Source organism: Dermochelys coriacea, chromosome 7 (genome assembly GCF_009764565.3).
Source record: "Dermochelys coriacea isolate rDerCor1 chromosome 7, rDerCor1.pri.v4, whole genome shotgun sequence".
In the NCBI taxonomy this organism is placed as follows: Eukaryota; Metazoa; Chordata; order Testudines; family Dermochelyidae; genus Dermochelys; species Dermochelys coriacea.
The window spans coordinates 60,403,423-60,416,637 of NC_050074.1; the positions used below are offsets into that span (position 1 = coordinate 60,403,423).

The 13,215-nt window shown below is 50.3% G+C and overlaps 1 protein-coding gene and 1 long non-coding RNA gene across 2 annotated transcripts; one reads left to right on the forward strand and one right to left on the reverse strand.

The window, feature by feature from the left end:
• Window positions 1-441: 441 nt before the first annotated feature.
• On the reverse strand, window positions 442-2,797 carry DEPP1 (DEPP1 autophagy regulator). The gene is made up of 2 exons (XM_038410778.1): window positions 2,610-2,797; window positions 442-1,158 (listed from the first exon to the last, which is right to left on the reverse strand). Exon 2 carries the CDS (start codon window positions 1,155-1,157, stop codon window positions 474-476), a length of 684 nt encoding a protein of 227 aa, XP_038266706.1. The 5' UTR covers window position 1,158; window positions 2,610-2,797; the 3' UTR covers window positions 442-473.
• On the forward strand, window positions 1,875-12,711 carry LOC122460914. The gene is made up of 4 exons (XR_006282530.1): window positions 1,875-1,977; window positions 6,267-6,344; window positions 8,216-8,313; window positions 12,655-12,711. It is a non-coding gene; the product is annotated as an uncharacterized LOC122460914 (long non-coding RNA).
• The last annotated feature ends 504 nt before the right edge of the window (window positions 12,712-13,215 follow it).

A 13,215-nucleotide genomic window follows, 5' to 3' on the forward strand; every position in this document is an offset into this window, starting at 1 on the left:
TCAGGACAGCAGGGCAGTGTCAGGACAGAGATGCACAGTGGTAGTTGCTGAGCGCTGCACTCCACTTTCTCCCTTTGTTGAGCCAGGAAGAGTGGGATCCCCCAGCACAAAGCTGGACTGAGCCAAGATAATGCCTGTGCCCAGGGCTTCGGCTGGCCTGTGTGCCCGTCACTCAGGGCAACATCCTTCTATCTGGCTGGAAAGCACTGGCTGCCCTGTGCCCTGCTCTGTGCCCTGCCCTGTGAGTGTCTGTCGGCTGTGAGGAGACCCCTGGCAGAGCCTGGCTGCTGGGCAGGCCTGGGCCCTTGGCCAGAGGGGTGTAGGGCTGGTAAGAGGTATGGGGCGCCGTTCGCTGAGTGGTGTGTGCCTATACAATCCAGGCAGGCCCTTGAGCTGGGCACCCAGGCAGTGACCCCTGCCCTAGAGAACAGCCACATGGAGCACCGTTTACAAATGAGTTTTATTAGAGTCCATCACAATTCATAGATGACAGGCAGGCGGGCGCTCTGGGCCTGGCTGGGCCTGCCCCTCACCGCACAGCTGGGAAGAGCTGGCCGTCTGCGTGATCGCTGCCAGCGGCATCTCCGCTCCAGAGGCGGAGCTGGGCTGCTCAGTTTCCGGGCTGCGCTGCTGGGGTCGCTGGTGACACTGAGGTTCCCCTGGGCCGTCTGCTGGGGGGCTGCTGGGCAGCCTGCGTCGGTGGCCATCTGGGAGGAGTGGGAAGCAGGACTTGCCCGTGTCTGCAGGCCCGGACTCTGCTCCTTTGCTTCTGAGAGTCCGAAGAGCCAGGCTAGTGGGTCAGCGCTGCCAGTGAGCCCCTGGAGATTGTGCTGCTGGTTGAACTGGGCTGTGATGTCCTGCAGTGACGCTGCATTGCCCTGCACCTTCTCAGCGCTGGGGAGTGCGACCCCACTCCGGGCCACTTTCCCCCGTGCCCTCTGGAGCTTGTGAGGCTTGTTCTGGCTGCCCTGGCAAGGACATGGGAGCCCGCTGGCCAGCGAGGATGGCTGGGCCAGCTGGCTAATGGACTGGACATACTCATCCAGCCCGGCCAGAGGCTCCTCGGCCTGTGTGTGGCTCCCTCCCACAAACAGCATCTCCCCTGTCTCACTGATCATAGGCAGGTGGGTCATGGAGATCAGCCGCCTGGATCTCATGCTGCAATGACAGAGAGAGAGAATGAGGCATTAGGCTGGTCACTGTCAGAATACCCCAGCCCCACCCCTTCTGTCACATCTGTTAATCTTTCCTCACTTCCTCCGGTGTAAATGCAGAATCTTTCCACTTACTCCGGATTTACACTGCCGCCCTGAGAGCAGGGTCAGACCCAGTGACTGTGCATACCATGATCTGAAGAGACTCTTACATCCAGGAGATCCAGAAGGGACCCTTGCGATGATCTAGTCTGACCTCCTGTGGAACACATGCTGGAGACCTTTTCCCCCCACCCCAATAATTCCTAGAGCAGAGTTTGTATGTAGAGAAACCATCCAGTCCTGATTTCAAAATTTTCAGAGATGGAGAATCCCCAATGTAGCTGGCTTACCCAGCCGCACCAATGAACAGACAGCCCCGCAGCTGGCCTTGTGTGGGGCTGGATCCCAAAGTGCCAGCTGCCAGGTTGGCGCGCATCATCATGAAATGCTCCAGGAATCCCAGATCCGGGCAACACACTGTCCCGTCTAGTGACTGGGACGCAGAGACTCAATAAACCTGCTGCAGCCATGAATAGTGGATCTGGGAATTTCAGCTCAGGCAGCAAAGGCTTCTGCTTTCAGACTCAGGATGCCACTTTCAATGACCCACCCAGGAGGCTGCCACCCCTGTGGGGGCAGAGGAAACTAGCTGCATGAAAAACAACTAAGGCAATAAACTCTCAGCCACAACTGGAGCCAGATGCCTGTTTGCGCAGCCAGGTCTGTACAAACACACAGCACAGCCAGAAGAAGCTCAGCATCCAGAACAAGGCTGGAGCAGGTGAGCAAAGAATTCGCTTTTCAGTCTGATGCACAGTAGTGAAGTTGTTTGAATGGAAAGCGCCCATTCACCCAGACTGCCAGGGAAGGGTTAACTCGGGGCCTGCCTTCCCCACCCAGCTAGTCTGGTTCTTTTCCCCATCCCGCAAAGGTGATACTCCTGCCACTCAACGACCTTTGCACAAAGCTCAGGGAGCAAAGAATCCTTAGCCCTGTCAAACTGGGGGAGTCCTTCTGTAACCCAGCTGGAGTCCAAGACAGCTTTGCCTTCTCAGTTGCAGCCGACAAAGGCGGAGGCGGGACCCAAAGCAATCTAGGCTTTGGCAAAGCTGACGCCCTTTCAAACTGGACGGTCCGGACCCCTGACTGTCCAGGCCACTTAGCACTGAAGTAGACGGGCTTGTTCCCATGCCGCAGAATGGTGTCGGTTTGCCTCTAGATTTGCACCTGAGCCAGACAGGCTAGGTGGCTATTTTCTTTTTGATTCAAACTCCACAACGCCTGGGTTTTCAATCCGGCCTGGCGCGACGCAGCTTGGCCTTTACTCCTCAGCCAGCTGAGCTGTTAGGATACAAAGCAGTACTGAACACTAATCCCTCATATTACTACCACTGAGAAACCGCATCATGTTACCTTGTGCCTGCGAGAAGTTGCTGTTTACCTACGAACTGAGATCACAGTCTTTTAGCTGTGGAATGAAGTCCTTGAAACTGCCTCTGTTTGCTGTGAGGGACTGAGAGCTTTCTTTCCAATCCTGTGTTTGCTCGCACCCCAATATATTGCCTGGAGTAGTGTTTTAAATCACGGCCAGGATGTTGCTCAACAGCCCTGCTCCCTGTGCCTGAATTTATACCTTCCTGCCAGTGGCTATAACTCACTGCCAGCAACTGCCTAAAATAGAAGCCGCAGTGAACAAGGCGAACTCAGGAAGGCAGAGGGCCATGGTGTCCTAAGAGGAAAAACACAGGCTAGCAGAAGGAGGGGCCTGGGTAACTTCTGTGACCTTTCAGCAAATGTTTATTTTTCAGATTAATGTCCCAGCAGATTCAATTATTGTTGATTGAAGGAGTCTTCACTTCGTGCTATTCAGTGGGGAGAGCTCAGGCAGTTTACTGCTCTTGGGCACAGCCAGTCCTGAGGCTTTGAGGTTTTTTAACTGCGCTATGGAAAAACCCCAGCTCCCACTGGATATCTGTTTTTGCAGGGACCCAAGAGGCGACCAAAATAATCACGGCAGCATTGAAAGGGCTCTGCCCCAGAGCATGTTGGAGAGTTGAAATCTGCCCAGTTGTTGCAAAGCGTCTTGCCTGGAACTGCCCGTTTTGAGCAAAGCGGTTTTCGCAGTTGCTAACGTGCAAAGTTTCCCAATGGCCTTTGTGTTCAGAGCCAAGTTTCCATTGTCTTGAAATTCTGGAAAAAGATCCCCAAATCTCTCAAGGTTTAAGGGGATGGGTCAATGAACAAAATGAAATCCTGAGAGCTGGGAGTGCAGGGAATGACCTGCCGTTGTGCAGTGCTGTCACAGGACCAGGCTCCGTACACCAGTTGGCTCTGGGGCGGGCGAGGGGAGGTGAAGCTCTGGGGAAGGCGAATGGCACCAAGTTTCGGAGCCTTTCTGCAGTTTCAGAGTTACAAACACAAACAGGAAAATCACCTTTTTAATGTAAAGGTGATGTCAAATCCCCAGCTGGCATCAATCAGTCGTAGGTTCAGTGGAGTCAAAAAGACAGATCCCCAGTTGGTGTGAATGGGCATCGCTCCATTGGAGTCCATGGGCCGGATCCCCAGCTGGAGTAAATGGGCATCGTTCCATTGGAGTCAATGGGCTGGATCCCCACCAGTGTCAATGGGCAACGCTCCAATGGGGATGTCACAGGGCTGCATAGCCAGCTCAGCGCTCACAGCCCCACTGTCCCTATGCTTCATCGACAATAAACCTGGCTGAGTGCCTTCATCCCTTCACGGATCTTGTGGTCATTGGGCAGTTTGTTCAAGGTCTGCCATGTCAGCTGTCTGGGCTGGGCTGGAGTGACACACAGAGGGAACACACACATGCAGCCAAACATCTATCAACATCTAACCACAATAGCCAAGCAGGGGCAGGTTCCCAGATGAGGCAGCCCTTCCCCAGAATAGGGCCACAGGAGGCAGCATGTGCCCGGCGCAGAGCCTGGCTCAGGGATCCATTCCAAGCTCTGCGGCTGCCCTGCTGAGCAGCCTTGGGCCAGTCACTGGCAGTGCCATGCCTGCACTTTGCCCTCTGTAGGAAGGGGCTAATGGAGCCTGAGGGACCAGAACTGCCAAAATCCTTACCCAAGGAGAGTGCTAGAGCCCCACCTGCTCCAGGCGCCCCTCCTCAGGCATGGGCCCAGCTCAGGCCTGTGAGGCAGTGGAGCAGCACAGGAGGGGGGAGCCCCAGAGCAGCCTGGGGCTAGATGCATGTCTCTTTGGAGTGGTGCCTCCAGCAGGGATGGGAGCGTGCCAGCTGCTCTCAGCTCAGTGCAACACTGGGGCTGGCTGGCGCTGGATGCCATGGGGCCCATCCCACTTGGATCTGGATGTGGCCGTGGGTGTGCTGCACCAGGAGCAGGGTGCAGAATTGTCAGAGGTGGCAAAGGAGGCTGCATCTGGCAGTGCAATCTGTGTAGTATTGAGCAGATGGCCAGAGGAGTTCCTGATCCACTGGGCCCTGGTGAAAGTGGCTGAGGGCTCCTGTGACCTGCTTGCACCAGGGCCATGTGCACTCTGGGCCCTAGGGCATAGCCAGGTTGGGATGCAGACAGGGAACTGGGAGGCTCCTGGCTTCTCCCTACAGATCACTCCCTGTGTGCCCCCAGTCAACCCGGCTATACGTGACTTTGGCCGCGTGGAACTGTTCTCCGGGCGGACCTTGCCCCCGGTCATGCTGCTCCATCCCAGCCAAGCACATGAGGAGCTGCAGGTGGAGCAGCGGGGGGAGCCCTTCCTCTGCGGAGCCACTGCCATGCTGCACAGCACGTAGGGAGGTGTGAGCGGCTGGCTGGCCCTCCCGCTTCCCCTCCGCCGAGGCTATTCTTGTCTCCTCTGGCAGTACCCTAGGGAGAGGGAAAGCTGCTCATTGAGGGGCTGCTAAATATATCCTGGGGCCTCTGCCGGCCTGTCCTCCTGCAGATGGAGGGTGAGAACAAGAGAATCTGCCTCCCCTGCCCCAAGCCCTGGGAGGTGGAGGCGGCTGCTGGTGCATATGGGTGAATGCCATGGCCAGGGGAGTGGGGCATACTCAGGCACAGCCGAGGAGGCGCTGTGCTTCCAGAGTGCAGGCTGCCACTGCCTGAGCACCAATCCTGCCATGCCCATCGGGCACAGAGCATGGAGCCCGAGTCTGCTCTCATGCATTCAGGGCCCAGCTCTGTTCTCACCCCACTGAACCTGCTTCTTCTCTAGCTCCCACCAGCGCCCACTCCACTGGCAATCCAGGGAGTTACCCCAGCTCCTGGCCACGTAACTGTGACCCAGCTCAGCCCTTGTAAGCCTGCGTCTCCAGGGCTCTGCACCATGGGCAGCCCTGGGCACCAGCACAGCGTGAAATGCTCCTACCTCATGCCCGTCCACCCTGCTGTCAATGGTGTGCAAGGCATAGGGCAATGGAGACCTCCTGACTCCCCTGGATGCATACAGTCCCTGGCGATTGCTGAGTAGGGTTGGGACTTGGATGGGAGACTTCTACGGGAAAGGCCGCAACGCAGCAGGGAGACTCCCCGAGGTCAGTGCCCAGCACGCTGCTTGTGGGTGCTGTGCTGAGGAGGGGCTGCCCTTCCCAAAGATAGTAGCTGGTGATGAGCACCTGTGGTCATCAAAGCTCTCCCGGCTGTCAGCAGGGGCATTACCCCCCATGCCCCAACTCCATTCCAACACAGCCCCTGACTGAAATTCCCACGGCAGTTTCAACTGGGTATGTTATTCTTCACTTCTTGCCCTAAGCTATGTTCCACCCCAGAGGTGGCTGCATCCCACTCCCTGCCTTGTGAGTCTGTATAAGGGCTGCCTGGGCCACACAGGGAGTTCTTCAGGAATGGCTGTTCTGAATAACTCCACGTGTCGATAAGCCCTTGGGTCCTGTGGGAGCAGGACTCTCCCCTGGAGGGGGAGATAGCACATCCGAGGGTCAGGGCTGCAAAGAAGAGGCCTGTGGAGAAGGGAGGCCCCTGCAGCCGAGTTCTCGCTGGGTCAGTTGGGCAGCGGGGTGGGAACGTCGCGGGGTGAACCCTTCTAACCCGCCCACTCCCACCACTGTTCTGTCATCTGTTCCAGGTGCAGATCCGCAGCGTGAGGAGCTGAAAGGACCTGGGAGAGGTGGGACGATGAGGCCATGGACCGAGCCTGACAGCAGTAAGCAGTGCCCGAGGCTGGGGGTGAGGCTGGGGACCCTGCCTGGCAGCTCCGGATAGTGCCCAGGGCCCGCTGGATGTGGGGGCTAGGCTAGCGCTGACCCAGAGATCCTGGCTGCATGGGCTGGCCCATGTGCCTGCTTCTGTATAACCCCTCTGAATGATCTGGAGAGAGGACAAGGCTCTCCACAGCCCTGCTCAGTCTGGGCAGTCCTGCAGTGCTGGGCAGGACGCGCTTGGCTGATCACACTCCTGCTGTCCCTGAGCACAGGACGGGTGTGGCTGCCCTTGGGAGGCAGCTAAGGCTGGGGCCCATTGTCACTTGGCTGTGTGCCAAAGAGCAGTCAGGGCCGTGGGAGTTGCAGCTGGTGTGGACAGGGTGACGCACTGCCAAGCATCACAGGCTGTCTGTGAGCTGGTGCTGGCTGCCAAGGTAACAGCGGGTAGGGCCCGGAGCTGTGAGGAAGGAACTGCCCATCCCAGGTGGCAGCCCGTAATCACAGGCCCCAATGAAACGTCATCATGTCCCCCCATTCTGTGAGCAGCTCTGTAGTGCCCGGTGGGTCAGTCGCCTGTGTGAGGCCCCCTGCACAGAGATATATGAACTGAAATGTGGGGCCAGCTGGGGCTGTTGATGGGAGCGTGTGTGGGGCTGGTGAGATGTCCTCGGCATGTGGAGGCTCCGAGGCTGTCTCTTGGCTATGCCTCCTGCAGCGCGGTCTCGCTGACACACAGCCCAGCCTGGCTAGCGCTGGCTCACGCTGATACTGGCAGGAAGTGTGGACACTGCCCTCTGCCAGCCAATGAACCCAGCCAATGAGCCCAATGGTGCACATTCGGGCCATGTGGTGGTTAGATTATTTTTTGTCCAATTAACTGTGATGTGTAGCGTTGTTATTATGGATGCCACGTGTGCCTTAATGGGTGGTTGTTTTTTAAGTAAATGTGGGTAGGGTCTTTCCATGGTTGGAGGACCATTTAACTGTAACACTGTTATGTTGCCCACAAAAATCATTTTGTTCACCCAAACTTTAATCGTGAACACCTCTAATGGTCCTGGTGTGAATGGTGTGTGAACCAGGTTCACAAAAAGGATTAAAATCCACAATTGGCTCCATGGGGTTGTCACCTTAATCATGCAGTTACAATCCTCACAGGTTATATTAATCCAGGCTTGTAATGTAGTTTGTGCGAAGGGTCCATACAAGGTATTGTTACGCATGGGTTTTTCAATTAAACTATTGTAGCCCCCCGTGTGCGTGTGTTGTCCCTGAACCCCAAAAAGCTTATTAATATCCCCCAAAACAACGTCTTGCCCTTAGCAGGTTCCTGGCAGGACTCCCTTAGGATCAGGTCATGTGCGAGGAATCTTTATCGGGGTGCAACATGATTATTGGCAGGTATATACTTCTAGTTCATGTTTAATATCTGTAATAATAAAACAAACAGATTAAGAAAACAATTTTATCTGTGACACATGAACCCATTGGAGTTTGCTGTTGTTTTTTTTTTTTTTAATACGGTACACTAGTGGGCTAAGACAGTCAATGATGGAATAGGGACTTGTCCACTTAGAATCCAGGGCATGAGCCTTTTTCCCTAGCTTTAAATACATTACCTGGTCACCAGCTTTCCATAGCTCAGAGTCAGTGGCTTTTTGCTTATACAGGTTGTATTCTTTTCCTCAATGGCTTGGTTTACCCTGAATTGTAAGGTAGTTTTGTTTTCTTGCAATTGTTTGAAGCACTGGAAGTAGTTAAGCTGTGTCACCGTAGGTTATTCCTCAGAATCTCTAGTTAGGCATTCAGGATCAAGTATTAACCACACTGGCTGCCAAAACAAAATTTGGTATGGCTGTATTTTTCTTTCCAGCCTGTCACTGCTGCGGAAGGCAGCCAGGATCAAGGGCAGCTTTTCAGGCCAGTTTTTAACTGGTGTGGTCTACCTCTTTTCTCAATGACTTTTTAATGGTGCGATTTATTTTTTTTCACCTGTCTTGAGGGTTGGGATCTGTATGGGATATGAAACTTTTGTTTAATTCCCAGAGCATGCATTATTATGGTAAAGATTTCCCCCACAAATGCACCCCCATTGTCTACATCTATAACCTTGGGGGTCCCCAAACCTGCAGACCACTTCTGTATCCTTTTCAGCAGCTGCTTTCCACCCATTTCTTTGCCAGTCATACATTCAGTTCTGTATTCCTTTCACACAAAATCACTATCGGCATAGATATACACAGGTATGGGGGGAGCCTTCATACTGTTTTAAAACTTGGTATATAGTGTGACGTTCAGCATGCTGAGCTGACCCATAGGCCAAATGTCCCTTAATAACCTCCTTTTCTAGGTTAATAGCAGCATATTTAATCCATCTTTTCCCTTCAATTACCATTGAACTACCATTAGTAAACCAAATGTTTTTCCTGGCCTACAGTATCCAATTCCTCAAGAGGTGGTGCTTACACTAAAGCAATCCCCTGTTTCAGAATGATTTCTGGGCACTCATGTTTATTTCCTTTTTCAATTAAAGCATGCATCAGCATATCTGGTTTGGACACGGTTTCAGTAGTGACCTCTCTGTAACTAGAATGAGGGTCCACTGGGCATTAGAAACCTTACCTTCCATCAGTTTGCCTGATAAAATATATTTAAGGGGAGTGTGTGTCCTTTGAATAGTAATGGGTGCTGTGCTTGTGAGTGGTTCAAAGGATTGTACTGCCCAGACAGTTGCTAGGCATTTGTGTTCACAGGCATTAAAATTTAATTCTGTGCCTTGCAGTTTCCTTGATTCATAGCCTACTGATACCAGTTTTCTTCCTTCATTATTTTGCAATATTGTAGCTGCTAGTATGAAGGTCATTAGCAGCCAGACAGATTACACTTTCCCAATGAGTCAAGGTCATTTGTTAAGTTGGAGCAGTGGCTGCTTTTCGCTTTAAAGTACTTAAGGTAGAATTCTGTTCCGGCCCCCATTGCTATTGAGTCTTTTTCTTTAACAGTTTTCATAAAGGAAACATAATCTCAGCATACTTGTAAATATGTGGCCACAGGAAATTGAATCCACCCAACAAGACTTGTAAGGAGAGTACATCTGTGGGGGCTGGCATTTCTAGCAGTGCCTTTTCGCTGGTCTACTTGCCTGGCCTCTCTCCTGATTACTAGACCCGGGTACACTTAGCTGGGTTTGGAGGCTGGAAGTAGATTTAGATTTGCCAATTACAGATTTATTTATTTTAGTAACCAAAGTTTTTACATACCATTTTTCCCTTGTTAATTTTATTTTGTGCTTAAAATTCATGTTCATTTTTCCCTAATGCAATATGCTTTTTAATATATATATATAAACACACAACAATGCTAGCAACAAGACAAACAAAATTTTTGTCAGGTTTCAGAGTAGCAGCCGTGTTAGTCTGTATTCGCAAAAAGAAAAGGAGTACTTGTGGCACCTTAGAGACTAACAAATTTATTAGAGCATAAGCTTTCGTGAGCTACAGCAGAAATGCATCTGATGAAGTGAGCTGTAGCTCACGAAAGCTTATGCTCTAATAAATTTGTTAGTCTCTAAGGTGCCACAAGTAAAAATTTTTGTCGCGACAGTAGATCCCTGGTATTCTGAGTTGCTCCTCAGATGGTACCATTTTTTTCTGAAGTTCTGAAAGACAAGAAAAACATTTTTCTACCTCCTTGTGGGGGGGGGGGGAGATTATAGTTTAAAATACTCTTTTTTTTTTTTTTTACAAATTTCCTTGCTGATTGCAGGCAAAACAGAGGAATTACCCCCATACTTTCCTGTGGTTTTGTTCTATTGATAGACCATGCTTCAATGGCTTCTACCTTTTAAGGGTGAATTATTCCACTGTGCAGTTATGAGGTGATGTACCTCAGTTTTCCTTTTTATACAGCAGACCAGGTTTGTAATAGTTTTTCTGCTGTGCTAAGCTTTAAGTTTATTTACACGTAATAGCTGAGAAGCATTATTACTATATGCCTTTTTTTGGTGCTCAGAGTTTATGTATTTTTATTAAAGTGACAATGACAGTCTGATTACTTAGAGCCACCTTAAGGCTCAGTGTTTCTAATCTTGATTCTTTGTGCACCTTACCCCTGCTGTTGCTCCAGAGGGCACTCACTATCTTTTTCCCCTTTTTTTTTTTTTTAATTTTTACTGCAGCTCTTGGCTGTCCCTTATTACAATCATGACTTTGGTCTTTATTTAAAAACATATTAAAAACTTCATAAAGCATTGTGAAGGAGTACTTGTGGCACCTTAGAGACTAACAAATTTATTTGAGCATAAGCTTTCGTGAGCTACAGCTCACTTCATCGGATGCATTCAGTGGAAAATACAGTGGGGAGATTTATATACACAGAGAACATGAAACAATGGGTGTTACTATACACATTGTAACGAGAGTGATCAGGTAAGGTGAGCTATTACCAGCAGGAGAGCGAGGGGGGGATCTTTTGTAGTGATAATCAAGGTGGGCCATTTCCAGCAGTTGACAAGAATGTATGAGGAACAGTAAGGGAGGAGGGGGGAATAAACATGGGGAAATAGTTTTACTTTGTATAATGACACATCCACTCCCAGTCTTTATTCAAGCCTAAGTTAATGCTGTCCAGTTTGCAAATTAATTCCAATTCAGCAGTCTCTTGTTGGAGTCTGTTTTTGAAGTTTTTTTGTTGAAGAATTGCCACTTTTAGGTCTGTAATCGAGTGACCAAAGAGATTGAAGTGTTCTCCGACTGGTTTTTGAATGTTATAATTCTTGACGTCCGATTTGTGTCCATTTATTCTTTTGTGTAGAGACTGTCCAGTCTGGCCAATGTATAAAGCATTGTGGTACCTTAAGGGTTAAATGCCAAATACCAAAGCCAAACACTAATTACTTGTGTCTGGCAAAAAGTGTCTGGCAGTTTTGCCACTTTGAATGGAAGATTCAAATGGGTTTTTAGTGGCATTATTTAAAAACAAAACAAAACCAATTCATCTTAAACCTACAAAATAGGGTTTTACAAACCAGGAGCGTTTGTTTAGGTTCTTAATTTTTTTTAACATTCACTGCACGGCTTTAATTATTTTACACAGCTGTACATAGATTACATTCCCTTTAATACATTTGGGCGCAGTTAAATTCCAATAGAAAACCCTTATGTTCTTTAAGAAATTTGATTAAATTGTTCATAGTCAACTGCTTTAAATCAGATTGTTTCTTTGCCTCTAATATTTTTAGAACATTCAACTGTTAAATTCCCTCCAGCCTTTGCAGAGTTAACTTTTTTTCCCCTTAAATCACTTGCTTATCTTGCAAAATGACACCTTCCTCAGCTCAGATGTCACCATTTCAAGTATTGTCCCAGAGATTTGAATTTGAACTGTGTTGTGTCTCCAGCATTCTTAACAGCGTCATTAACCCTCACCGGTGTTGTCTTTGGTCAATGGAAACTCAGAGTTCAGAGGTGCTTTCACATGAGTTCACCTCCCAGGTGGGGGGCAAGAAGGCACCTTGCTCGTTCCTCCAGCTGCTCACTGTTCTCTCTGGCCACTGTTGTTTGTTGTGCCACTGTTCACTCCATCGCTCTGTTGCCAATGGCCCTGGGCCATCAGCTTCTGCTGCCACCTGCCACTGTAACCTCTGCAAGTTGGTCTCTTGAGGTTCAACCCAGCTCTCAATGATTTCAGCTGAGCTCTCAGTGCGGGGAACCTCGTTGCTAGTGCAGGCTGGGCCGTCTCACAGCAGGTCGCAGCAGGAAAACCTGATTATCAGTGATTTCAGCTGTAGTGGTCACTTAACAAAACAAAAGACTAACTATGGATCCTAATCATCTCTGTCTTTAAACAGTGGAGAGGGGCAGGTCAAATAGTACTCGTGACTCAGGCAGACCATCAAGCAAAACACCTGTCCCCACCCTCTCTCTTGGTGCCCTCAATCAGCACAGGCTAAGTACAGTTCTACTGCCCTTTACTTATAGCACTGGTCTACACTACAGGGTTAGGTTGAATGTAGCCGCGTTAGGTCGATTTTAAAATGAATGTGTCTACACAACCAACCCTGTTCTATCGACCTAAAGGGCTCTTAAAATTGACTTCTGTATTCCTCCATGGCAAGGGGAATAGCACTAAAATTGACCTTGCTGGGTCGAATTTGGGGTAGTGTAGACACAATTCAACAGTATTGGCCTCCGGGAGCTATCCCAGAGTGCTCCAATGTGACTGCTCTGGACAGCACTTTCAATTCCGATGCACTAGCCAGGTACACAGGAAAAGCCCCGGGGAAATTTTGAATTTTGTTTCCTGTTTGGTCAGCGTGGTGAGCTCAGCAGCACAGGTGACCATGCTGAATCGCAGAATCGCAATCGAGCTTGAGCATGGACCGAAAGGGAGACACTGGATCTGATTGCTGTATGGGGAGAAAAATCTGTTCAGGCCGACCTCTGATCAAAAAGAAGAAATGCTAATATATATGCCAAAATCGCACAGGGCATGGTGGAGAGAGGCTACAACAGGGACACACAGCAGTGCTGCGTGAAAGTCAAGGAGCTCAGGCAAGCCTACCAAAAGATAAAGGAGGCAAACAGTCGCTCTGGGTCTGAGCCCTATATATGTCGCTTCTATGATCAGCTGCATGGCATTCTAGGAGGGGACCCTACCACTACCCCACCACTGTCCATGGACACCTGCAAGGGGCGAGTCTCACGCAACAGGGAGGAGGATTTTGTGGATGAGGAAGAGAAGGAGGAGGAGCAGGAGAATGCGCAGCAGGCAAGCAGTGAATCCGTTCTCCTCAGCAGCCAGGACCTTTTCATCACCCTGGAGCCAATACCCTCCCAAGGCGGGATCACCGATCCTGAAGCCAGAGAAGCCACC

Coding starts and splice junctions, on each gene's coding strand:
- DEPP1 (XM_038410778.1), bottom strand. CDS start 1,157: ATGAGATCCAGGCGGCTGATCTCCATGACCCACCTGCCTATGATCAGT.